The sequence below is a fragment of the Poromitra crassiceps genome (assembly GCF_964638095.1).
Source record: "Poromitra crassiceps genome assembly, chromosome: 23".
NCBI classification, from domain to species: domain Eukaryota; kingdom Metazoa; phylum Chordata; class Actinopteri; order Beryciformes; family Melamphaidae; genus Poromitra; species Poromitra crassiceps.
Genome location: NC_139639.1, coordinates 1,126,252 through 1,154,122, shown reverse-complemented (window position 1 = coordinate 1,154,122; position 27,871 = coordinate 1,126,252). Strand labels below are relative to the sequence as shown.

At 43.9% G+C, this 27,871-nt stretch overlaps 2 protein-coding genes across 2 annotated transcripts; both read left to right on the top strand.

Annotated features, from left to right (window-relative positions):
• The first annotated feature begins 14 nt into the window (after positions 1–14).
• Positions 15–14,965, top strand: LOC310796932 (ceramide synthase 2-like). Its single transcript, XM_083659183.1, has 11 exons — positions 15–154; positions 1,015–1,190; positions 3,009–3,126; positions 4,651–4,769; positions 6,089–6,146; positions 6,339–6,389; positions 7,332–7,424; positions 8,564–8,692; positions 13,042–13,151; positions 13,274–13,430; positions 13,596–14,965. The coding sequence occupies exons 2-11, from the start codon at positions 1,024–1,026 to the stop codon at positions 13,821–13,823; spliced, it is 1,230 nt and encodes a 409-aa protein (XP_083515309.1). The 5' UTR covers positions 15–154; positions 1,015–1,023; the 3' UTR covers positions 13,824–14,965.
• Positions 14,966–21,749: 6,784 nt separating this feature from the next.
• LOC310797332 (uncharacterized protein) lies at positions 21,750–27,602 on the top strand (the record flags this gene model as incomplete). Its single annotated transcript, XM_083659701.1, has 5 exons — positions 21,750–21,902; positions 22,107–22,325; positions 25,667–25,724; positions 25,853–25,992; positions 27,255–27,602. The coding sequence occupies 5 exons, from the start codon at positions 21,750–21,752 to the stop codon at positions 27,600–27,602; spliced, it is 918 nt and encodes a 305-aa protein (XP_083515827.1).
• Positions 27,603–27,871: the final 269 nt, after the last annotated feature.

Genomic DNA, 27,871 nt, shown 5'->3' with positions numbered 1-27,871 from the left:
GCTCAGTTGTCGGTAGGGTAGGCTACGACTCCTAACAGTTGAGCGCATCTCCAGCCAACGGGCTGAAATCTTTAAATTCAGTGTTCGTGTTGGATTTTATTAACTTGTAGTATTTAGAACATTTAAATTCTTCGTTTCCTTGGAGCAGCTGCAGGTGAGTCGCCGCTCTGCAGCCTATTTCTTTCAACAGTAAGTAATCTACAAGTTGGTTGAGTTATTCACGGAATGAATATTTTTAACATTGCATGCTGTTTTCAGCCTAGTTTTCAAGTAAAACACATAACCGAAACGACAAAGCCCATAATATTTATATTGTATGTATATTACCTTTCAGGGACTTTAGTGTGACTGGAGTATTCAGTAGTGCAGTGACCTTGTTTAATGGTATTTTATTCTGCTAGGCTACAGGCTGAGGCTAGTAAGCTATATGTGATTACCATAAGAGATTAAAAATACCATCAAAAATACCATTAATATAGAGTGCCAGAGACACTGTAGTGTTTAGGCACCCCTAATGTGTCTCCAGCACTCAATAATATTGGCCATAGTAGGCTACTTTATTTATCATTAGGTCTATCATTTTCACATAATATTCCAATAGGGTAGCCTATTATATAGTTTAAAGTTTTGCTGTACATTTTGTGTAACATTATCAGATGAGTAAAAAACGGTTTTGTAGGCCTTCAAAACTCTGCAGTTTGTTTCTTTTTTCTCTCTGTCACTCTCAAATTTCAAAGTGGGGGAAGAGGAAGTTCCAGAGGTTCATCCAGCAAAACTTGAGCTACTGTAGTATCGGACTCACTTAATATTTGAATATCACAAAGACAATTACATTGTTGATTGTTCTCTGTTATCTCCTGGCCTACAGTAAACAAATCACTACACCCTGACAATAGGAGTTCCCAAACAGTAAGCCAGGGGGCCCCCCGTTTTGTAAGATTTTGTTCCCCTGGCTTACCTGTTTGGGACCTCCTGTTTTAAAGTTCTTCTTCTTCTTCTTCTTCTCTCCATCAGAGGGGCAGAATGGAGCTGCTTCCAGATGTGTGGAAGCAGGAGTACTGGCTTCCTCCAGGAGTGAGCTGGGAGGACATGGAGCAGCTGGCAGACTGTGAGCGGCCGCGGCCCCGGGACCTCCTGCTGGCTCTGCCCCTGGCACTGGGCTTTGTCGCCCTGCGCTACCCTTTCGAGAGGTAAAAACACGTCCAGTTCTGCTACTCTACAATGTGCTGCGTGATGATGCTTTATACGTGGCAGCAACCCAGAGGAATCATTTTTTCTGGATTTCCACTCGTTTTCTCTTGAATTGTTTCTTGGTCAATTCCCCCTCCTGTCCCTGTCGTTGCTCCACCCCCTCTGCCGATCTGGGGAGAGTTATGCTTCCTCTGATACATGTGCAGTCGCCAGCCACTTCTTTTCACCTGACAGCGAGGAGTTTCACCGGCAGGGCATATGCACATGGGAGGATCATGCTATTCCCCCCCGGTCCCCCCCCCCCCCTGAACAGGCGCCCCCCGACTAAGCACAGGAGGCACTAGTGCTGCGACTAGGACACATATACCCTTAATCCGGCTTCCCAACCACAAACAGGGTCTCCTGTGCCTCTATCCGGACGCCCGACCAAGCCGGACATCAGAATTGGATTATTGAATATAGAACTGTCCTTTGAAGAATGAACACCTATAGTCTATCCAAATCACTGTAACGGAAAAGAACGACCCAGTTCTACGTCCCCTCTGTGAAGAAGAGCAGCCATCTGCTGGCGCGGGGTGTTGTGATGATTCAAGAGGCCAGTATTATTTGACTACATTCCAAAATGTCATGCACTATTTCCCAACTACAAGCACGACTCAATTTGACTGAAAAGCCAGCGCTCAGTCCCTATTGGAGGAGAGCGAGTTTGTAAGAGGATATGAGCTGTGGACCAGCGAGCAGGTGTTTTGGCAGGCCAGGTATTGTTATCATCAGAAAAAAGCCTGTAGGGACTAGAGCACGGCATAGAGAGGGAGAGAGAGAGGGAGGGAGAGAGAGAGAAAAGGAGAGAAATAGGACTCTGTACGTTAAGGATTTGACTTCAAACTAAAGCAGTGGACATAATCCTGCTCACATGCAATGCATCATTCCTCATCTGATGAATTTTAGATTTTACTTTGACAGATCTCCAAAATGTCGTCCAGTGGTCAACTTGAAAAGAATATATAAAGAGAAACTAAAGACAGTGAAGATAGAGAGAGAGAGAGAGAGAGGGAGAGAGAGAGAGACAGAGGGAGGCAGGTGTTGGGGAGCTAATGGTGCATGACAAGCATAGGAGCAGGTAAAGCCAGGAACAAGGGAACACCCCCCCCCACCCCCCAACGCCCCCACACACAACACACAACACACACACACACACACACACACACACACACACACACACACACACACACACACACACCCACACCCACACACACACACACACACACACACACACACACACAACACACACACACACACACACACACACACACAACACAAACAATTTCCTATAGTCGGTGTCTCTACGGAGATGGCTTTGTTTTGGTTGACTACACCCTGAGTCGATGGAAGCCCATGTTCAAGCCAGCTAAAATACATATCAGCATTACTACTGTTAACACATGCACACGCACGCACGCACTCACACATGCACGCGCACACACACACACACACACACACACACACACAGGCACGCACGCACACAGGCACGCACACACACACACACACACACACACGCACGCATGCACACGCACGCACACACACACACACACACACACACACACACACACACACACACACACACACACACACACACACATTGCACTGCTTTGATGCTGACTCCTAATTGGTTAGCCTGCAGCTAATCTAAACGGTTGGCTGCTTTGTTGTGTATAGCTAAACATCAGCTATAGTGCAGCACATGACTGTCCCACAGTGGGTGCTGCTATAGCCTGTCGTCATCTGTGTAAGCTGTGTTTTGTGTTCCTTGCCCCCAGGTTCTTGGCCCCTCCCATGGGCCGGTGTTTGGGGGTGAGGAATAGACCGCAGTTGGCTGCTGGCCCCTCCCAAAAGCTGGAGTCCTTTTACACCCAGCAAAGCAGACAGCCGTCCCAGGTTAGTAATGGAAAGGCAATATGATACATACACACATGGGAATTATCTGATTTTATTTTACAACCATTTTCGGCACTCTGCTTCGCATCTGTATATAGCTACACTAATTGCACTCCTTTATTTTTTTGGTGCTGCAGGATAACATGACTGTTGTGATGGCAATAAAGATAACACATCCTTGTTCCTGGAAAACCAGGCCTGGGGGAATACACACCAACACATGCAAAGTAGAAGACACATGCGCACATACACTTAAGTGTGTGCACGCACGCACACACGCACGCAGGCACGCACGCACGCAGGCACGCACGCACGCACACACACACACACACACACACACACACACACACACACACACACACACACACACACACACACACACACACACACACACACACACACACACACACACACACACACACACACACACACAAAGTGCTACCGATCCAGAACATGTTAATGCTTAATAATAAGGTTTAAAAACACAGAATAGGACCTATGATATAAAAAGAGGTTCTTACTACACCATAGGGGTCCAATGTAATTAATCCCGGTGGGGCTGTTTGTTTAAAACCTGCATGAGTGCTTTAACCTGTTTCAGGAGGACCCATCACAAACAGCAGAAAGACAGAAAAGCGTTTCTGCTCATCCGACATTTCATGTTTTGCTAATACAGTTGCAGGATATTTTAAAGGAACAGCTCACCCTAAAATCCAAAATACATAATATTCCCTCTCACCTGTAGTGCTATTTATCCATCTATATCGTTGTGTGTTAGTTGCCCGAGTTTTGGAGATATCGGCCGCAGAGTTTCTGCCTTCTCTCCAATACAATGGAACTGGATGGTGCCAAAGAAATACATTTGAAAAACTCAACAGCATTGTCTCTTTCCAGAAATCATGACCCCATTACTCAAGATAATCCACAGACCGTGTTATGAGCAGGTTCATGGAGGAACTATTTTCTTTTGACCAAACAACACCTGCTAGCTGCTATAGCTAGTTCCTACATGATACTGCAAATAAAATAGTTCCTCCATGAAACTGCTCACAACAAAGTCTGTGCATTATTTTGAGTAACCGGGTCATGATTTTTGGAAAGAAACAATGCTGTTGAGTTTTTCCAAATGTTTTTTTTTGTGCTTCAAGCACTACAAGCCGAGTGCCATCCAGTTCCATTGTATTGGAGAGAAGGCAGCCATCTCTGCGGCCGATATCTCCAAAACTCAGGCAACTATCCCAAAACGATATAGCTGGATAAATAGCACTACAGGGGAGAGGAAAAATACACTATGTATTTTGGATTTTAGGGTGAGTTGTCCCTTTAAGTGAATTATCATTGCAGCATCCATTTAGTGGATGGTAGAGCTGAGATGGTTGGTTCAACGAGTCATTATTTTCTGTCTTGCTCCCTCTCTCCCCTCTGTCATTCCCTCTTTTGTGTCCGCCATATTCCCCCTGTCAATATTCTCCCATCATGCCTCTCTGCTTCCTCTGTTCCTCCCGTCCGTGCGTCTGTTTTCAGAGTCAGATTGTGAGTTTGATGTCGCTGTGCGGTAAAACCCAGAGGCAGATCGAGACCTGGTTCCGTCTGCGCAGAAACCAAGACAGGCCCTGCCACACCAAGAAGTTTGCTGAGGCTGCGTGAGTGCTTCCTCTACTAAAGCCATGTGCTGCTGACCACCAACACTGTGTGGAAGAAAAGTCAGGATCAAATAGTGGTCATGTGACAAAGCACCGTAATTTTTCCCTTTTAACAGCAGCAATTTTGAGTGTAAAGGCAGTGTAAAACACAGGTGTAACAAATAACATTAATGAGGGCCCTGGCACTGGAACACCGAAATAGAGTGGAACTATCATTAATGGCTGCTGTGAAAAGGGCCTATTTACGCCCTGGGAATGAGGATGGACTGATTGAAGACTGTAGTGTAGACTGTAGACTAGACTGAACAACCAGTGGTATTTATTCACCTTTATGTAGCCCCGCCCACTTGACCCAGTTGTGGGTCCAGGTTTTACCTGGTCACTAGTACTGTACTGTCACAGGAAGTGTAAACACAACAGGAAGTAACTGGCTGACCCCTGTGTTGGAACATAAGGTGAATATGTCTAGCACTTTAAGGAGATGCCTAAAATACAGTAAGAGGTGAGCACCTTCTTCTACAAGACAAGTTATCATTTTGTTAAGGCCACTTGGTCAGTGTTTTCTATGAGATTTTGGGCATTCACATACCAGGCTCACAATTTTCTTTTAGGGTTATAATGCTGAAGCAGATTCAGTATTCTTGAGTTTTAGGCATGAGTCAAAGGATACATATTAAGTTAGCATATAAGAATGTTGCTCAATGCTCATTATATAGGTCAGGGGTGGGCAATTTTTCCCCCCTGAGGGCCATACTGACTTACATCAAGTAAGCGAAGGGCCACACATTGGAGATTATACCTGCCAACACTCCTGGTTTTCACGGGAGTCTCCCTATTTTTAACCCTAACCCTAACCCTCCCACTGTTATTGGTCATTTCTCGTTAATCTCCCGATATAATAGTGATACAAATCCAATGGCTGTAGTAGCAGATGAGATTTATTAACATAATTCTGCCTTTTATTTAGTTTTTGGGGGTTGTTTTGTTTTTCTTTGAGGATGTTGGGGGCCGGATTGAGATGGTCCAGGGGCCGGGTCTGGCCCTGGGGCCGCATTTTGCCCATGTGTGCTATAGATAGTGGTACTTTTCCATTTTGTCCTGAACAACTTCCTTGACAACCTCCTGCAAAATTGGGGAAACCCCATTGGAAATCCTAAACTATTGTTCAAGTCACTTATCTTTCCCAAGCTAACATGGGAGAAGGACAGTCTTCTGAAGTTGCATTGAATGTGAAAAGGGTTTTCCGGTTTCTCATTTTTAAAGTAGCTTTTGTTTGAATGTCTCAAATTCTTGTTCTAAAATGTTGTCTCATTTTGCAGCTGGAGATTCTTTTTCTACCTCATAGCCTTCCTGGCTGGACTGGCATGCTTAATTGATGTGAGTATTAGTTTCAAAAAGCTTTACTAAGCTATAGATATACATGTATGAACAGAATGCTATTATTGTCCCATCATTCACCAGTGAATCAGAGCTAATGTACGTATAATCCAATAAGTCACTGTTCTTCGCTGATGCTTTTGTGAGATGCTACCTGCACAGCACAACACATTTTTCTTCTCTCCTCTACAGACACCCTGGTTCTGGGACTGCGGGGAATGTTGGAGGCATTATCCACTGCAGGTGAGCTGCCTCATCTCATTGCTTTGGATGATTTGCCTCTGAATTATCTCAGTCATGTTTTCTTTTGCGCAAGAAACTTGAACGTCTGGTCACACAAGACCACATTAAAATATGCAAGACCCCAATGATCCCATTATAATATTTAATAATCTCTTTAGACCCTTTATATTTTATTTGTTTATGTCTTGTATATTTGTTCTTATCAATGTTAATGAGCACCAACCACACCAAGACAAATTCCTAGTATGTGAAAACATACCTTGGCAAATAAAATAATTCTGATTCTGATTCTGATTCTGATTCTGATTCTGATTCTGATTCTGATGAGAATGTTTTTATGTGGAATCTGGTCATTCTGAGCTGTGACTTTGAGTTCAATTCAATTCAATTCAATTGTTTATTTGGACGGGACAGTGCAAAATTAATGAACACAAAAACCATGAGGCAGATACAGTCACCTGGAACATAATAAGGGTGTAAAAATTGCCGGATTTAGCACAAGGCTAATTTCCATCCGTTGTCCCCGGATTAAACACTCAGATTAAGATTAGTAACATTATTACTAGTTTGAAAAGTAATAAAGGCACACTTCAATTATTATACAATACATATACAATTGTTGTTATATGTATGTACAGGAATTACCAGCAATACAATACATACACATTTGTTGTTATATGCATAGGAATTACCAGCAAGACAAACAACACAAAAAAAAGGGGGGGCGGGGGGGAGGGGTGCAAGAGCGGGGGGGATGTTGCTGAAGGCGGGGGGTGGGGTTTTAGGGAGGGGAGGTTTGGGGGAGTGCGTGCGTGACCATGTGTGTTGGAGTCTAGTCTTTTGCTGCTGTTACTGTCTGTATAACTGCTGCAATCACTACTGACATGTCCAGGTGTTTCTGATTTGATTTGTACTGACGTTTGATCAATGCTTCATCTGCAGCCAATGGAGAGAGCCCATTACTGGTACTACATGCTGGAGCTGGGCTTTTACTGCTCTCTGCTGCTCCGCGTCTCTGTGGACATCAAGAGGAAGGTGAGGGTCTCAACAGTCATTTGCTGCAAATTTCAGCTGCAACCACTAATCCATTAGTTGTCAGCTATTAAACTAATCACTAACATTTTGATAATCGATTAGTTGGCTTTGAGTAATTTCTTAAGAAGAAAAAACATATCTTTTTTAAATTCCAGCTTCTTAAATGTGAATATTTTCTTGTTTCTTTACTCCTCTATGGCAGTAAACTGAATATCTTTGGGTTGTGGACAAAACAAAACATTTGTGGTTTGAGGATGACATCTTGGGCTTTGGGAAATATTGGTTGATATCTTTCACCATTTTCAGATATTTTATATATTAATCGGGGGGGGGGTCGACAGATTAATCGACAATGTTTATGCAGCCCTACTGGAACTGGAACGGAATTTAGTTGCCTGTCTACATTGCCTCACAATGCTGCCCATTTGTGCTTTTAGAGAAATGCATAACTGAAGGTGTCATGGTATGTTAGCTTCCTACTTGGTCGTATTTCATACTTGATAACTTGCATTAACTTCACTTCCGCTTTAAATGTTACTCTAGTCTGCACATCAGGCTAACTCAACTTGCCCGGGGGCCACTTTTGTAAAATGATAGGAGGCCAGGGGCAAGTTAATAAACAAACATTAATATACATTTTTCTGTAGTAGTTTGTAGGTTTTTGGGGTGTCAGCCAGAGTTTAGTCTGACAATTGTGTGCACACAGGATAGTTAGTTTTACGGTAAGTATACCGTATAAGTGCCTGGATGGCCACCAGATGGTGGTATTTGACAATTTAGCTGGAGCTCAGTTAAACTTTATAGAGAGGCAAAGTGAAACGTCACTTCCTGCTTTTCTCCCTGTACAGGGAGAAAGCAGCAAGTGACGTTTCACTTTGGCTCTCTATTTCACATTAGTTTTCATTGTGAATTAGAAAATGGTCGGGGAGCCATTCTGCACCCTATCACGGGCCACATCTGGCCCCCGGGCCGTAAGTTGAGTATCAGTGCTGCACATGGTTGATGTGTGACTGTAACAGCACGGTGACCAGTAAAAGAAGAGAATGAAGGATCATTAATAAATCACCAACACTAAAATTATGTAATTTCCATTCATTTCACTGAGTTAATACTTTTTTCCCTTGTTTCTGCTTTGCCAGGACTTTAAGGAGCAGGTGATCCACCATTTTGCCACCATCTTCCTGCTCAGTTTCTCCTATTGTGCCAACTACATTCGCATCGGCACCTTGGTCATGCTGCTTCACGACTCCTCTGACATCTTGCTCGAGGTAATGTGCAGTCCCACGTAAAACACACTGCTCATGCCGCGTCCCTAAAGGGTGGAAGTAGGCTAGTTCTCACACGCATTTAGTGATTCTATTATTATTATAATGGCAAGTGGTTCAAAACAGAGACAAAGAGGAATAAAGTGCACACCTCGCTTGTCTCCTGGGCCACAGTGCAGGAATACAAAATCCACAAATAGATCAAGTTAAAGGAAATGAGAGGGTTCCACACACACACATTTTAATTCAAATGTATTTTGGTGATGTTTCAGTACAGAGACGTTTCTCAAGACAAAAGGGCTGAGTCACTTGCTAACTAACACCACATCCAACACATAACTGATGGCACTAGGAGGCTGTGGAAAAGGACATGCTTAGCAGAGGATGGTTTCGATCCATCGACCTCTGGGTTATGGGCCCAGCACGCTTCCGCTGCGCCACTCTGCTGACATGCACCCCAGATGGGACTCGAACCCACAATCCCTGGCTTAGGAGGCCAGTGCCTTATCCATTAGGCCACTGGGGCTACAGGAAACACTAGTGACTCATTTTACACAATGTACGTAACATCCTAAATAAGTTGACCAACCACAGGGCCTCTGTAGCGAACAGAATGCATGGTGGGTAAAGTCTGGGTAGCAGCACACTTCAACATTTTTTAACAGTTAAACCCCAGTTATGCTATCCCACTGAATTTTAAGCCAGCCATTAAGTAGTGGATATGATAGGATGGATTTGATGACTTGCTAACACCAGATCCAACACACAACTGATGGCACTAGAAGGCTGTGGAAAAACAGATGCTTAGCAGAGGATGGTTTCGATCCATCGACCTCTGGGTTATGGGCCCAGCACGCTTGCGCTGCGCCACTCTGCTGACATGCATGCACCCCAGATGGGACTCGAACCCACAATCCCTGGCTTAGGAGGCCAGTGCCTTATCCATTAGGCCACTGGGGCCACACGACACACTGTTGTGTCGTGTGAACTGTTAGTAATATTCACACCATCGCCGTACACACATTAAATGTATTAGATTCAATCACTAACCTATGGTGTGGGTGGAGTTCACTGCTGTGAAGGCCAATCAGTCTTACATAAATACTGGTACATTAGTTGAGACATAAGTGTACTTTCAAAAAAAAAAAAAAAAAAAATGTAGGCCAGAAAATTAAAAATCAAAAGTGAATCAAAAACAACTTAAACTCCACCCACACCACAGGTTACTGATATGTGTATATATAGGGTCTTATTTACACTGTCTTGAAAAAGGTCTCCATACCGAAATGTTGACGAAATTCATTTTAAATTCATTCTTCAATCCATTTACTTCTTGGTCATGGATGGGTCCAGGTCCAGCTTGCTTAAGTGTATGCTGTGCCGCTGTGCTTTCATGTAAGTCTGACTGGACTCAAACCAACAATTGGTTGCTTTAGACATCAGTGTCTTACATTCAGACTCAACACATCCAACACACAACTGATGACACTAGGAAGCTGTGGAAAAAGACATGCTTAGCAGAGGATGGTTTCGATCCATCGACCTCTGGGTTATGGGCCCAGCACGCTTCCGCTGCGCCACTCTGCTGACAAGCACCCCAGATGGGACTCGAACCCACAATCCCTGGCTTAGGAGGCCAGTGCCTTATCCATTAGGCCACTGGGGCATATACCTGCATTGGTCTGTACTATAGACACAACATGCGACCGTTACAGACAGATGTCAGACAGATTATCATCCTATGTCATCACCAATGAGAGTATGACTAGAACTGACATTAAGCCTCTTAATTGAAGTCTTCAGATTAATTTCATAACTAATTTTCATAATTAATCACATAACATAAGGTAGAAGCATTTGACATGGTCGTCCGTAGGGCTTCATACAAGACCAAAAACAGATAACACATAACAAGGACCTTTACAGTGACAACATGGAGACTCTAATATTTTGTAAGGTTCAGCAGCTTAATGGAGGCTGGAACAAAGGAAAGCTCCACGCGGTTTGTGTTGCACTTTGGCACCCGGAGTCTCCTGCCTGATGGCAGAGTTTCATATTCAGAGAAGAGGGGGTGTCATCGTCAGTCTGCAGTGATTTTTGTTGCTTGTTTGATTACTGCTTGTTGCTCATAGAGTTTTTGTATGGGCTCATATTCTTTCTTACCTATTATTTTCATGGCCGCCTTGTGCATGCTGGCCAGTCTGCTTCTCAGTTGAACAGTAAGGTTGCCAAACCCTGCTGTTACTCCGTATCTGATCACACTCTCTAGAGTCGCCCGGTAGAACAGCAGCATGATCTGGCTGCTCACTCCGTACAGCCTCAACCGTCTTAAAGAAATAAAGCCTCTGCTGCAGTTTGTTGCACAGTTTGTCGATGTGTGTTTTCCAGCAGAGGAGGTTATCTATGTGTACACCTAAATATTGATATGAGGACACCTGAGTTATTACCTGTTTTTTGATGACCACTGGCTCATGGTCAGTTATTTGCCTTGGGTCAAAGACTATTTCCTGTGTTTTGGTGGTGTTTAAAATTAAGTGATTGGTGTCACACCATGTGATAAATGTGTCTATCAGAAGGATCTGTGTCCTTGTGGAGAAGGCTCAGGATCACTGTATCGTCCACGAATTTTAAAATATAATTATTGGGGTGTACTTTCCTGCAGCCATTAGTGTACAATATGAAAAGAATTGGTGAAGACGCAGAACCTTGTGGGACCCCTGTATTGCAATATTTGATATTGTAACGATCCGGTTCTCAAAATAGGATCAAGCTCGTGTCTAACTGAACCAGGCCCGCTACAACAATAACAGAATGGCTTTACACAAGAATTATCATACCAGAAGTCAAACAAACGGGAGCAGCTTACCTGGGACAGGTTGGGGAGATGATAGATAGGCAGCCTTGACTTCAATGGATAGCCCAGTCTGTGGTGTGGAGACTAACTACAGGCAGCCTCCGCTCATAAGACGCTATTCAAATAAGTATCACACACACTCACACCCATACGTGAAAACAACTGAGAGAGTCTCTAGAAAAACAAGAGTCCGAGAATAGGCTACATGGCTTTGCTACATCACAGTCTGCCAGAGAGGGACCGGCAGCGGAAATACCACGTCATATAAGTTACCATAAGCCACTCCCACTTCCCGTCTAATAACCTCATGTAAAGCAATAAATTGCAATATCATAAATCACTCGACAAAGTAAACAAGGGGGTCTCTGACAATCACATCTCAATCACATATCACATCTCAACCTGTGACAATATCTAAGTCTGTTGTGATTTCTATTGCTTCTTTAATCAATTCCGTCACTCACTAGACAGGCTGTGGAAAAAGATATGCTTAGCAGAGGATGGTTTCGATCCATCGACCTCTGGGTTATGGGCCCAGCACGCTTCCGCTGCGCCACTCTGCTGACATGCCTCAAACACACAATCCCTGGCTTAGGAGGCCAGTGCCTTATCCATTAGGCCACTGGAGCTACAGGAAACACTGCTGACTCATTTTACACAATGTAGTGTGAACTGTTAATCATATCCTAACCTGTTGATTGTATCCAAGCAGCAGTTGTATGGCACATGATAATGAACCTGGCCACACTCGTCCGACTGGTGGCTCTGGATTTGTGCTTAATAAGTTCATCATGCAGTGTGAGTTCAGTAAATGTGTCTATCTCCTTGTGGTACACAGAAGGGTCTGTGTCCTTGTGGAGAAAGCTCAGGATCACTGTATCGTCCGCAAATTTTAAAATATAATTATTAGGTTGTACTTTCCTGCAGTCATTAGTGTACAATATGAAAAGAATTGGTGAAGACGGAGAACCTTGTGGGACCCCTGTATTGCAATATTTGAAATCTAAGTCTGTTGTGATTTCTATTGCTTCTTTAATCAAATCAGTCACTCACTAGGAAGCTGTGGAAAAAGACATGTTTAGCAGAGGATGGTTTCGATCCATCGACCTCTGGGTTATGGGCCCAGCACGCTTCCGCTGCGCCACTCTGCTGACATACATGCACCCCAGATGGGACTCGAACCCACAATCCCTGGCTTAGGAGGCCAGTGCCTTATCCATTAGGCCACTGGGGCCTATACCTGCATTAATCTGTACTTTAGACACAACATGCGACCGTTACAGACAGATGTCAGACAGATTATCATCCTATTTCATCACCAATAAGAGTATGACTAGAACTGACATTAAGCCTCTCTATTGAAGTCTTCAGATTGGTTTCATGTTCTATGATGCCCTGCCGTGGCTCATAACGTCTCTTTTAGAGCGAGCTTTGGAAGGTAAGTCTGTTGTCATTTCTGTTGCTTCTTTAACCAATTCAGTCACTCATGTTGTTGCAGTCTGCCAAGATGTTCAACTACGGTACTGGCTGGAGGAAAACGTGTGACACACTGTTCATTGTGTTCGCTCTGGTCTTCCTTGTGACTCGCCTGGTGGTCTTCCCCAGCAAGTAAGGTTTTCTTTTTGTTGACTTTTTGTTCGATACTAGTGGTGATAAAATGCATAATTATGAAAGAACATAAGAATGAACTTTTATATATATAACCTCAAATAAACTTGTTTGTTTTCTAGAATCATCCATACCACCCTAGTATTGTCCATGGACGTCTTTGAACCGTTCGTCGGTTACTACTTTTTCAACATCCTACTGATAGTGCTGCAAGCTCTTCACATCTTCTGGGCGTACTTAATCTTACGTATGGCCTACAAGTTCCTCTTCTTGGGCAAGGTGAGGATTAGGAAAGACGAAATCTCAGAGATACTTCCATCTTTGCTCTTGGAGAAATCATTGAATACAAACAGCCAATATTTTTTAAATGGTGCAGCCATTTTCATAGTTTCTTAACTTTGTCATACATTCTAATCTAAGCCTTGTATGTACTTCTGCCTTCAGCTGGACAAAGATGAACGCAGCGATGAGGAGAGTGAGTCGGAGGAGGAGGAGGAGGAGGAGGAGGAGGACAAAGGAGGAGAGGAAGAAAAGGACAGAGGAGATTATTGTTGGGAGAAGAGTAAAGACACCATTAACTCCAAACTGTCTATGCTGACCAACAGTTGTGTCCTAAATAACTTGACCAACCACAGGGCCTCTGTAGCGAACAGAATGCGTAAGGCTCAGTAAAGTCTGGGTAGCAGCACACTTTCACTTTTTTTTTGGTACAGTTTAGCCCCAGTTATGCTATCCCACTGAATTTTAAGCCAGCCATTAAGTAGTGGATATGGATTTGATGACTTGCTAACACCAGATCCAACACACAACACATAACTGATGACACTAGAAGGCTGTGGAAAAACACATGCTTAGCAGAGGATGGTTTCGATCCATCGACCTCTGGGTTATGGGCCCAGCACGCTTCCGCTGCGCCACTCTGCTGACATGCACCCCAGATGGGACTCGAACCCACAATCCCTGGCTTAGGAGGCCAGTGCCTTATCCATTAGGCCACTGGGGCTACAGGAAAAGCCATTGACTCATTTTACACAATGTAGTGCGAACTGTTAGTAACATTCACACCATGTGATTTTTTTTTAGCATGGTGATATTATTTAGGGCAACGTAACCTAATTAGTTGATTGTATCCAAGTAGCAGTTGTATGGCACATGGTAATGAACCTGGTCACACTCGTCCGACTGGTGGCTCTCGATACAATTGGAAGAATCTGAGTTTGTGTTTTTTTACCCCCCCCCCCCCCCCCCCAAAACAGCACAATGCTGTTCAAAAATGTGGCTTTGTGCTTAATAAGTTCATCATGCAGTCAGTGTGAGTTCAGTGTCTGTCTGCCTGCTTGTGCTGTACGCCATTGTAGCCTACATTGCAGACTATTTTTACACAAAAGTTGATCAGTCAGCAAGTTGGCTGAGCACAGGTTTGGAGAAGAAAAAGAAAAGGAAAAAAAGATTTGAATGAAGCAGTTAGCAGAATAGTAAACCGAGATCAACCTGTTGTAGGTCACAGAATAGACACAAATGATTGTTACATAATGTAAAATAATTTAACACATCACATAACACTTTACTTAGGGCGCATAATGATGACTGACACGACACTGTCATCATAACCATGACACTATCATAACCCTGACATGACACCTGGAATGAACATGAAAGAGTTTTATGGCATTGTTTGAGATGTCTTCATTATGACAAACGTGACATTAACCAAGACAACATAACCTGTCAATGTCTTTGTTGTCAATGTTTTGTTTGCCAGTCGTCATATGCACCCTCAGGTTAAGTGTTACCCGTTTATTTAACTGTTGTAAATAAAGTCCTCATTTCACTATTTAAGACATAATGTTGTGATGACTAACATTATTGTTTTGACACTATTTTCAAAAACAGTTGGTTGTAACACAGTGTGTTTTGAAAATGTCCTCCGTGCTTTGTGTCAACAGTTAAGGGGCATCAGGTGCTTTTTTTCTTTCTTAGATACATTTCACACCAGGCAATTTCTTCCTGCTTTTATTAAAAATTACTATTGTTGCCTTTTTTTATATATATACACAAACAAGAAAAACAAACTCAGACACAGGAAAGAAAAGAAAAACAAAACAAACATACAACATACAGTAGAGCTACCAGCCACATACGGTGCGTGTGCTTGTAAAATATATTGCGCGTGGGATCCCACGCTACTGTTGCCTTCTTAATTCTGTTTACATTGTGGATGTTTCGTTTTCTCAGTATTACATCGCTACAACAGACTGAACATTTGAAAATGTCAGCATATTTTAGTGCATGATCAGACAAAAGTGCATTGTTGACCATTAGAGTTAAGCATTTCACTCAAGTGCTGTGACTAGAACGGTCCTGTTTGGATGGCTGCTATTCCACATATCGGTTGAGGCAGTAACAGGTGAACAGTTCACCTGTTACTGCCTCAGTTTTGGCTCTGTTTTTCCATTTTACAGCCAAGTGAGTTGACTCATTTAAATCTTAGTTTGGTTTTATGTTATTTCTGCTGCAGAAAAATAAGCTACATTTTGGAATACAATTGTACACACTTCTGTAGGCTTTACCTCATTTGTATCACCCATCTGTCCATCCAAGGGCAGTCAGTGTTCCTTATCTCATCAGCACTAAGATAACTAACTCATAATAATAATAATTTTTCCCCATTAACCTTTATTTAACCAGGGATATTCCCAGTGAGATTCAGAATCTCTTTTACAAGGGAGTGCTGGCCAAAACAGCAGCATAACAAGTTTCAAAGGGGTTAGATGCGTACAGGGCAGAGTCACTTGCCACATCCAACACATACCTGATGGCACTAGAAGGCTGTGGAAAAGGACATGCTTAGCAGAGGATGGTTTCGATCCATCGACCTCTGGGTTATGGGCCCAGATAAATGTGTCTATCAGAAGGATCTGTGTCCTTGTGGAGAAAGCTCAGGATCACTGTATCGTCCGCAAATTTTAAAATATAATTATTGGGGTATACTTTCCTGCAGTCATTAGTGTACAATATGAAAATAATTGGTGAAGACGCAGAACCTTGTGGGACCCCTGTATTGCAATATTTGAAATCGAAGTCTTTTGTGATTTCTATTGCTTCTTTAATCAATTCAGTCACTCACTAGAAGGCTGTGGAAAAAGACATGTTTAGCAGAGGATGGTTTCGATCCATCGACCTCTGGGTTATGGGCCCAGCACGCTTCCGCTGCGCCACTCTGCTGACATACATGCACCCCAGATGGGAGTCGAACCTACAATCTCTGGCTTAGGAGGCCAGTGCCTTATCCATTAGGCCACTGGGGCTACAAGAAACTCTGCTGACTCATTTTACACAATGTAGTGTGAACTGTTAGTCATAATCACACCATGTGATTTTTGTTGAATATGAAGCATCTCAGCATGGTGATATCATTTAGGGCAACCTAACCTTAGCTGATTGTATCCAAGCAGCAGTTGTATGGCACATGATAATGAATGATGGTCCTTGAAAGTTTTGTAAATTTGAGGGGGGGGGTGATCAAGGCTTATAGAGACAGTCCGCATGTCTGGGAACGCCCATACAGGCTCTAGGAAGGCCCACAATAGACGCTGGGTTAGCCTGGGGGCGGGGTCAGGGTGGGGTAAATTCCCCCGTTCTATCCATTCAGCAAAGTTAGAATTCAGCTGATAGCCCAGCCCAGGCAGACAAGATCGGGGATTTAACCAGAGCAGTAAACGCACATCTGAGCAGACATCTTGTGTTCTGCTCTAGAACCCCCAAACCTGTAGTTTAGAGCCGCAGCACCGTCTTTTGGTGAGTCAGCCCATGAGATATATCGGCGGTTTTAAAACCCACTTGCGCGCCAGCCGTTTAACATATTGTGGGCGTTCCCAGACATGCGGACTGTCTCTATAAAGTTTTTGAAAATGGACATAAATAGATGAGTCATTGAAAGTGCTTAAATTTATATACATTTTATTTTGTGCAAGAATATAAATCAAGCCTCTCTCTTTGTCTGAGAGCCTGCTAGTTCTCATAGAAATTCTGTGTTGTAACTGTAGGCTAATTAACCTTGATCTGTGTCTCATTACATTACAAAATTAAGCACATGCTTTTATCCAAAGCGACTTAGAATAGTAGGGTACATTTTGTCAACAGTAGTGAAATCAACTGTGCATCACATTTTTCATCAGCTAAGACCATTGAAAGGAATAACTCAGTACGTTGTGTTAGGTCCTCCTTGGATTTGGGGGAACAGCTGGCCTGGAAGTCCGTGATTTTTATCTTTAAAAAGATGTGAGAACTCCACGGTCATATTGCTCAGTAATGGTAATGCTGGCTGTCAATCAAAAGTGAGTGAAGCTTATAGGTTCATTCGTGCTTTAATACATTCGTGATTCATTGACATGACTACTGGAGCCCTTATAGAGGCTTCCGGATCAGAGTTCACTCTCTTTCCCTTGTAAAGTATAACCCAATGAGTATAACAGAGCCTTTTCCCCGCTAGCCCAGAGTGGAGGGTGGGTTAGAGTTAGCCTTCAATCAAAGGTGAACAAAGTTTGGTCCCAATACAAAATTCGTGACGTCACACGAGTGATGTCATCCCTATTTTTAAGGTTCTTGTGTATAATCTCAGGTACGGACGTCTCTGTGGCGCAATTGGTTAGCGCGTTCGGCTGTTAACCGAAAGGTTGGTGGTTCGAGCCCACCCAGGGACGCACGTATTTTGGGAGTTGCTGACTGCATGTTGTTTGTGACTGAATTGCAACATAAGGTTATTTAGGTCAGTGATCCTCACTATATGTCAAGCCGACCCTTTAATTTGGACAAATCCTGCACTGCGACTGCGCATTCAAATTATGTTCCAATATAGTCACTTGCATAAGTTGCATAGGTGAAAAAGAATGTTCTTGACGCATATCCAGTGAGTGAATGCCTAACCAATGACGTATCTTTGGGCGATTTATTGCAGAATGATAGTTACAGACATAGCCTAATTTAGAATACCTTTATGAGATGAACATGAACCGAACGTGAAGTGACTCATCGCCTGACCAGTGTTACCTCATAGACTAGGTACATACTGCCATCTAGTGGTCAAAATGTTGTAGTCTTTAAGGCTTTGTCCATCCGCTCAGACGCAGCCCACCCAGTTTTTCCCCATGATGGCGAAGGCTAGGCGAAGGCATGACCCGCCCCTCTCTGCCTCTGATTGGCTGACTGTACTCGGCTGCTCCCACCTTCCTTCCAGGCAAGCCAGAAGTATCTCAAACGTGAGCAGCAGGTGCAAAACAATCATTAAATCAACAAGCACGAGATAGGCTACTTCATTAGGGTATATGGAACGTTACAATTGCAAACCCTATATCTGAGTTATTTAGGCCTACTTAGCCTATTGCACAGACGTGTAATTTTTTCTTGTCATTCCAAATTTAATCACATTGTTGCTCTGATTAAGTAGAAGTACAGTTTTGTGTACAAAAGAGTTACTTCTGGTCTGTTACTTCCTGGACTCAGTTTCCCATAATCCTCCACACCTCACATTTTCTCCTTCCCCTGATTAATCAATGCACACACCTGCCAGCAATCACCCATACACACCTGACAGTACTCTGGACTAATTAGCCCCAGTCACTCCCTCTGTATTTAAACCCTCTGCTCAGTGTTATGTTGAGAGCAGAGCCGTGTTGGCTGCTCTTTGTTGTGTGTGTCTATGAAAGAAAAACCACACACACATACAGGAAAACAAATCAAATGCAACAGTCACAATAAATATATATAACCTGACCAGATTGTCTGGAACTCCCTCCTTATGACCTGACCGTTGTACTGTAGTGCTGTTCATTCCTGAAACTGTTGGACAAAAAAACCTTTCTAACAATCTGTGTAAAAAAAAGACTGGTACAGGTAATCAGAACTACTGAATGATTCAACTTAATTAGGCTACTCAAGTCAAAGGAAAAAAGTACAGGCTCTGAAATGTACTCAAGTATAAAGAAAAAGGTGTTCTGTGCAAGGCGAATAGAAACTCACGTCATATTAATATAATTCAAATACTATTCAACTTAAAAGGTCCCTTCAAAACATATTTTAAGATGCATATTTGATTTGATTTGATAATCTTTATTTTGAACTTGCAGATAAAACAAAAAACAAAAACATATCAATGAAAGCCATGATATAAAAATTAAGCAACAAAAAATAAAATAAAAATAACAATTAAAAAGAAAATGCAATCATTGATCAACCTCAACATGTTCAAAAAGGAGTAGGAAGAAGTAAAGACTTATATACTCCTACCCCCTTCTTATAACATCAATATCCATATTAATAATTACAAATATAAATGTATATCATAATTTCTATGATTTCTTAAATATATCACTATCTGTATATAACATTATATAATCCATAAAATATAAATATCTTTTCTATCTACTATATATCTATAAATAATACTTATAAATAATACACTCATAACTATACCCATAGAATACTGTGTACGAATTTGGCATAAAGACTATACTTTAATCTTCTAGTCTTAGGGCGGGTTCACACCAGCCTTGTTTAGTCCGGTCTATCGGACCTTTCCCCTTTAGTACGGTCCATAGGGTCGGTGTGAACGGTCCTACTCGAACTCTGGTGCGGACTAAAAACCGCGCTCTGGTTCGCCTGTGAAAGGTGGTCTCGGTCCGCTCTCAAGCGAACTCTGGAGCGGCCCATTTCTGGTGTGAACCCCACCCGGACTAGTCAGAGGAAGCATGTGGTTTTTTGTGTTGATTTTTTTGGTTATTTCCTGTTTTGGAAGCTCCCGCTGAAGAAGAAGCTGCTTGCTAGCTGTAGCAGTTAGCTAGTTTATCTCGTCTCGTTACCAGCAACATCACAAACAGACAAAAATGACTAGTGGCATGGTTTGTTTACTTTTGCCCCGACAAATTGTATGGCCAATCCACGTTATTTCTGGCGGCCATGATGCTTCCTTCTGCTCTCCTCTTCCCCCGTTACGTCTAGCTTGACACAACACAGCCCGTCTAATGTACCCGTCTGTAAACGGTGCAGCTGAGCTTATAAATGCCGACTTGTTCAACGAGCAACAGGTTAGCGGATGTGATAGATAACATCATTAGGCTACATTCCCAAAACTAGTGTTATTTTGTAACGAGCAAACTTTTAACGTCGGAGTTCAACAAGGAAATGCAATGCGAGGAGGCACCGGGAGGCACGCGCTGCAGTGCAGATTACCCCGCTAGCCGGGCGCTTCTCGCTCATACAGTGCAGAGTAGTATCCAGGCTGCGTCAAGCCAACAAGCGTAAACACACAGCTGCTCACGTTCTAGTCCGGATATTGCTCCCAGAATTATTTTACAGCGGAGCCTCACAAAAATAAGGTGGATAACAGAACGAGATTTCTGCCCACGTGACTTTGGTTCGTGTGGGCAGGACTAGTGGATTTTGGCCTTGTGAACGCAAACGAACCAGCTGAAAAACGAAACAATGTATCATCCTCTTCTCTGGCCCGAACCAAGGACCCGGACTTTCTGGTGTGAACCCGACCTTAGTCTCTGTGACCCACTAGCTCAGAGAGTTGGATTGCTGTTTAGCAGTTTGGAGCTTGTGGGTTTGAGCCTCAGTGACCTTTGAGGTTGTGGGTTCGATCCTCAGTCAGTTTTGAATGTCGACAGCCAGAGGAAAGTCATTTAAAGCCCTGAGAAAACCTCATTCAATCAGTCTGACTTGGTGGCACAAAGAGTAGGCTTGCTGCCCGGCGATATTGATATTGCCGATATTCTCCCCCCCTGACCCCTGCAGATACATGAGCTGAGGGTTATGAGACAGAAAACCACAGAGAGCTGCAATTTTACTGACATCGGAAGTACGTTTTATGTTTTGCCCGAAGGCCCTGGCTGCCGCTAGGCGTAAAAATAACATTTTGAAAACTGCTCTAGACTCAGTATATGACATGTCTGGATCTCTTTGCAGTCTGTCCAGTGTCCATTTCTGTGGATCTGTAGGAGGCGCTGTGTCGCTTTGATGCATCAAATAAGGTCTGTGGTTAACAAAAGTTTATGGGAGCAGAAATTTGGGTTCAGCAGGATAATCTTCAAACATGAATGACCTTTATGCCTTTTGAAGCATAAAGGTGACATACACAATGCTTTTTGTTGACAGATCTCAGGACATTTGATTTTGTTATTTTATTACATTCTTTATTTAGTGTAAATGGTCAGCAATTATACTGAACATACAGTAACTGTTGGCTACTGATGTTTATTTAGCTATTCTATTTCGTTATTTGATCAGTCCGATCACCCCCTGACGTCAGACGTCTGAAATGACGTCAGTTAATTCTATATAGCAAGAGTGCTACGTCACCTCCATCTCTATGGCCGATCATACCAGGCAGCTAGGTTCCAGCAGTCCATCACCCCTGAAGCCGTCCGCCGAAGCGTTGTTCTGCAGACCGAATCAGCACTTCAACGTCCTCTTTACCCGTGGATAATCTCCCCTTTAGCCGCCCTCCGAAGGGTTGTTTTGCACCATATTCGCGGACCGAATCAGCACACTGTCCTCTTTACCCGTGGATCTCTCAACGCGCCCTACTCCACTCCCGGTATGTCGGATTCCGAGCCAAAGCAGTCCGTGGACAGTGACAAGGACGATACACTGTTCCGGATCGATCACGGAGCGTATTTGTCTTCCGAGACGTCCGTCCAACAGGCTGCCAACATAGCCACGATGCCCGGTGGCGCGCGCTCCACTGCGACGGCACGTGGGAGGAGAGCAGAAGCCCCGCGCGCTCGTGGACGCCCAAGAAAGCGTGCGAGCGAGCCGGAGGGAGAGGCCGCCCGGCGCGGACGCGCGAGAGGCCGCGGACGAAGAACAGAGGAGGAAGCTGCCCCAAGAGCTGGGAGTCACCGAGGAAGTGCAGCTGTGAGACGCCATATTCTTTCTGGTCGCACTGACTTCCAGGCTGCCGCCCCGGAAGCGGAGACGCCCCCCTTCGCAGCTCCGCCGAGCCAACAGGGGTTGTCAAGAGCCATTCTGTCCCTGCTAGATGCTAACCGAACAATGGAGGCTCGTCTGAGGGCTCTGGAAACGCACCCCACCATCGCCTCAGCCCAGCCGGCTCAGCAGCCGATCCCGCCCCCGCCCGTGCAGCAAGCTGACGCATTATTATTTACAGACATGGTGACGTTTTACTATGATGACAGCCTAGCGTTGCCAGCCTTCTAAAAAAACGTTTGGTAACGTGTATTTCAGGCAGCGTTGCCAGACGTACGATAATTATCGTATTTGTACGATAATTTCGACCTATGTACGATCAATAATCCCCAAATCCCCCAAATGTACGATAATTTCATCATTTTGTGACACTCAGTCGAATCCTACGTCTATCACTCTATCTGTTTATACAAACAAATGTACCCTGACTGAATGGGAAAGCAACGCTTTATTCACTGGCTGGCTCAAAGCTGTTGCAGGGTGTTTTGTTGTTGTTGCAACGCAGGCTGAGATCAGTGTTGAAAAATCATGCCAAGGCCAAAAAGTAGCCTGTGATCAGCCGCAGCCCCCCGGACATAGGCGCGCCGCGCTGGGGAGGGGGCGTACGATAATTTCACTCCAAAAACGATAATTTTGACCCTCTGGTACGATAATTCAACATTTGCCATCTGGCAACACTGATTTCAGGGTTGTAGGGTCAACATTAGGTGAATCAGAGGTGTGGAAAAGGCTGCGGGGAAGTCGATACTCATGTTAGCACAAGCCAGGAAATAGCCTGCTCCCCTGTATGTACGGTACCATGTAATGCCTGGAGTTGACCAAACTGAACAATCAATGTTTCATAAGCATAACAGTAATGTTAGGCATATTTAGGACTGTTAAATTCATTGTCCACACAAGACGGTAACGTTATTAGTGGGGCTGGTGGTAATTTCTATAAATGTAAATTAATATTAGTTAGCCGCGATTAGCATCAAGCTAACGTTAACTATGTGCAGTCCCACTGCAGCCAGAGCCTGCTGGTTGCGGGGAAGTGGATACTCATGTTAGCACAAGCCAAGAAATAGCCTGCTCCCCCTGTATGTACGGTACATTCCTGTTTTTGCTAATGCTCTCCTCAGCTCCCCCATAGTAAATGGTAAATCCATCTCTCTCAGTACTCTCCTTTCTCCTTAGCCTCCATATTTCCAGCTTTCGTTTTTTCCCTGGCTCTCTTTTCCCTCCTCTGTCAAACTATTGGAGCTATGTACATTAACAAAGGTCTTAACCATTAGCTCAGCCTTTTCCTTATTATTTACTGCTACATCACTACCTGCTAACTCCATTCCCTCCTATCTCCCCCCATTTTCCTTACCATTCCCCAGACTTCTCCTATTTGAGTGCTATTCCCCATCGTCCCACAGAACTCCCTCCAATACTTCCTCTTTGCCTGCCTTATTGTTCTCCTAACCACTGCTTGAGCTTGTTTATACTGTATCACATGCTGATAATTATGAGCTCTTTTAACCAGTTTGAATGCTTTGTTTCTACTCTTTACTGCCTCCTTACACTTATCATCCCACCATGGAACTAGTTTTCTCTTTGCCCTTCCTTTACTTCTAGGAATATAACTTAATGCCGCTGATATTATACCCTCACTTATTTCACAACTCATCATTTCTACACTCATACTGTCACTAACCTGCTGTAGACTTATTTCGCACTCACAAGTAGCTTGGAAAAAGTGCCCGCCTCCGTCAGCAGGTCTGGTGACTTCATTCCCAGATGTGGAGCTATACCGTCCATCTGGCAGCGTCAGGTTAATAGGGAATGCCCTCCCTCACAAAGGTGACACATCCTCCCCCTACCCCATCCTTTCTATCCCGCCTTATTCCCACATACCCCTTTATTATAAAATCTAGATTTGGTTTTAACCATGACTCCTGTATGCAAACCAGGTCTGGTTTCTCCCTCCTACTGTAAATTAACTGCTTAAAATCCTGCCCATTCCAAATCAGACTTCTTGCATTCCACTGGAGGATTAAAATTGTGACTATCACCCAATACATTGCAATTCTACACTTGCATTCAACTCATCCCTGACTTCTTCCCATCCCACCCCTCTCATATCCAGATGACGGACAGCTGCCATAATCACAAGTTTAATCCTTTGTCTTAGATGTATTTACCGTCGCATTTATCACTCCTGCTATGAACGTCACCAGTTTCTTTCTCTCTTCCTCCATCTTTCTTTCCACTTTCTGCATAATACTTGTCGCCTGCTCTTTCCCACACTCCTGATTACTGCTAACATATCTCACTTTCTCCTGCCCACCCGCCATTTTAACTGCATCTGCATAGGATACTTTCTCTTTTACTCTTATCTTCTGCACTTCAACCTCTCTCTTCATAACTTCACATCCCCAGTAAGCAACACTATGCTCCCCCCCACAGTTACAGCACTTTGGCCCCACTCCAACCCCAGACTTTCCATAATCATGTTCCCCACCACATCTAGCACATATTTTCTTCCCTTTGCACACCATAGCCATATGCCCAAATTCGCTTTGGAATGAATTCCCTAACACTGTACCTCATGAATCCGAAATATATCTCATTTGGGAGAACCTTGCCGTCAAACTCAATCAAAATAGTCTCAGTCTCTATTTTATCAGCTCCCCTGGTCATTCTTTTAGCATTCTTGACTGACCTATTCTCCTTACTCACATGTTCCACATTGCTCCTTCATACTAACTGTAGTAGGTATTCCATAAATAACCCCCTTACACCCACCGTCCCTCTTCTCCCCCACTCTTACTACTCTAGCTACTTTGATTTTTACCAGTCTTCATTAGCATTGCCTTCCCCACATCACCTTCACTGCAACACCCTATAAGCAAATTTCCATCCCCCAAAACGTTTGCATACTTCACCTCTCCAACCTGTCCTTTAATGGCATTTGTTAACTTCATCGGCTCAACCTTCTTTACACCCCCCTCTTCCACAAATCTCACCACTACATTTATCACTCTCTCCTTCGGCTGCTGAGGCTCATCCTCATAAACCCCCCTCACTCTCCGTTGCACTCGAACTATCTCCAGACCCCTTTTTTCTTTTATTCTGCTGATGCCCCTTCCCTATTCCTCTCCTCTTCCTCCTATACAGGCCGTCGGTCGATATTCCTACCAATATTCCCCACAAATATATGATTATAGATATGATTAGCTGCGTGTGAGTGGGGGCGGTTCATGGGGCGCGTGCACTCGGAGTTTGTCTGTTAAATGATTGGCTGTTTCCGTGTCACTTGTACTAACAAGGTACATGATTGGCTGTATGAGCCACAGAGCAGAGGGAAGCGCTGGATGAAAGTGGTAACATTTCATACATAAACAGAAAAAAATGCAATTATCGATTCTGGAATAAAAGATTGATTCAAAAAATCGTGACATTAAAAATCGCGATACTTAAGTGAATCGATTTTTTATCGACTGATAAAGATGCCAGAGGCCTGGTCCAATCTCCCATTTTTCCCTCTTCCCCAACCAAAGGGTGTGGAGAGCGTTGCGGTCTATGAGGCCAATGGCGACGGTTATCTCATATACGCAGGTAATCAGTTGCATTGCTTTAAAATTGTGATACTTGGATTATGTTAACGTTACTGACTTTTTTAAACTGGTAGTAACTTCATTGTTTGATAACGTTTTTAAATGATCCCTCCGTCCTCAACCCTGCAGGACACATCTCCATCCCTGCACCTGGCCTGACACTGCCTCCCTTCCAGCCGTTCAGCGCAGCCCCGCCATCGCCGGCGTCCCCCGCCCTCACTCGGCCGCCCAAAGAGGAGAGGCTGGGCGTTAAATTGAGACGACTGAAGGTACATAACGTTACATCCGAGTGTATAACGTATTACTGTTTGAGATTATGGGTTCGAGTTATAATCAGAGTTTTGTTGGGGCCTCTAAATTAGCTAACCGACGACGTTACTGTGTGTGTGTGTGTGTGTGGGGGGGGGGGGGGGGGGGGGGGGGTGCGATAAGCGAGCTGTTACAAGAGCCTACAGACAGTAGTGCAGGTATATGCAGGTCGGCTATAGGCTATACCCAATTGTTTTTCAGTCAGCAGTGAATGTAATGTACCACTTCTAAATCCCCTCTATAGTGTAACAATTACTACCGAGCAGGGCAAGGAGAGTGAAGGCATAGCTACTGTTGTTTGATTAACTGTAACTAAATATGAGCTTTAACTACATAATTTGCAATGGTGCACCCTATCATACTATTATCTTTGAGTTAAACTGAATATAGCCATTTGAAAAGTCTCCTATACAGTACAGTACAGTAGCACACCAGCTCAGTGGCCTTGTGGTTTGAGTGTCCGCCCTGAGACTGGGAGGTCGTGAGTTCGATCCCTGGCTGAGTCATACCAAAGACTATAAAAATGGGACCCATTGCCTCCCTGCTTGGCACTCAGCATCAAAGGGTTGGAATTGGGGGGTTAAATCACCATGTGATTCCAGAGCGCGGCGCACGCTGCCGCTCACCGCTCCCCCAGGGGATGGGTCAAATGCGGAGAACAAATTTCACACATTGTGTGACAATCAGTGGGACTTTACTTTACTTACTTTACACTGTAGATCGCCATCAGTCCTGTCACTTCTGAATACATGCACTGGTCTGTTTAAGAGGCCAGGTGGAGGCAGCAGTGACAGATTAGGGGAGACAGAGAGACCAGCAGAGTTCAGGTGACTCAATATTTAGAAATCAATCAAGCTAAAACAGGTGTATTCCTGGTTTTGTTAAAGATGTTAACTTGTACTACTCTGAGCCAGTTACCCAAACATTCCAAGACTTTCCCCCAAAAAGGCATTCCCAAATACAATGCAATCATGCTAATTACATTGAAAAATGCATTATTTGGGACTAAAATAATGGTTGTTAATACGTATGTTAGACCCCCCACAGGTACGTGTTCATGGGGGGTCTCAGACTCTCCTTATGGGAGCTCAGCCCCTGTTGGCCCCCACATAACTCAAACCCTGGATTATAGCAGCTGACTTGTTGAAGGCCTCCTAGCAGATGAATTTCACACGTGTGAACTTGTACATCAGAGTGACAATAAATATCTTAAATCTTGCAGGAGAAGAATGCTGCGAGTGCGGAGGCTGCAGCAGCACGAGAGCACCAGCACCAGCAGCAGGATGGAGCGAGGCCGACCACCCAGGCACGGGCCTGCAGCTGCCGCCTGTACCCGGACGAGCCCCGGGTAGCTGCAGAGACCCCGCCCATCACTCCCAGCAGCACTGCTGAGTCCCCTCCCATCACTCCCAGCAGCACTCCCGTCACGCCCACCATCACTCCCTGTGCCACTTCATCGGCCCTGTTTTCCTCCACGACTCCAGTAGCTGAAGACCCGTTCAGTCTCCTGACTGACTTCCTGAATGACCCGTTTTTGCCACTCTATTCTTCATTGGACCTGGACCTGTAGATAAATATATTGTAAATATAAACAAAAATTGTAACATATATATTAAATATATCTCATATCGCATTTTTTTTTCTTCAAAAATAGACAAAGAAACACTTTGTTTGTTGAAGTTCAATGTGTGGAAAGTAGTTCAGTTGAACAAGTCTCTGAAGAGACATATGATAAGTAAGAAAGCATTCAATTGAGTTTCTGGCAAAACTGTTTACTTGACAGGAAAAACTGAAGATGCATAAAAAATAGACTAAGAAAAGTCTTGTTGTTTGAGTTTG

Bases quoted from the DNA above. Each gene is read 5' to 3' on its own strand.
- LOC310796932 (XM_083659183.1), top strand. From the start codon at position 1,024: ATGGAGCTGCTTCCAGATGTGTGGAAGCAGGAGTACTGGCTTCCTCCA. The intron at 1,191-3,008 runs GTAAAAACACGT...CCTTGCCCCCAG, and splicing joins CTGCGCTACCCTTTCGAGAG to GTTCTTGGCCCCTCCCATGG. The intron at 6,390-7,331 runs GTGAGCTGCCTC...CTTCATCTGCAG, and splicing joins GGAGGCATTATCCACTGCAG to CCAATGGAGAGAGCCCATTA.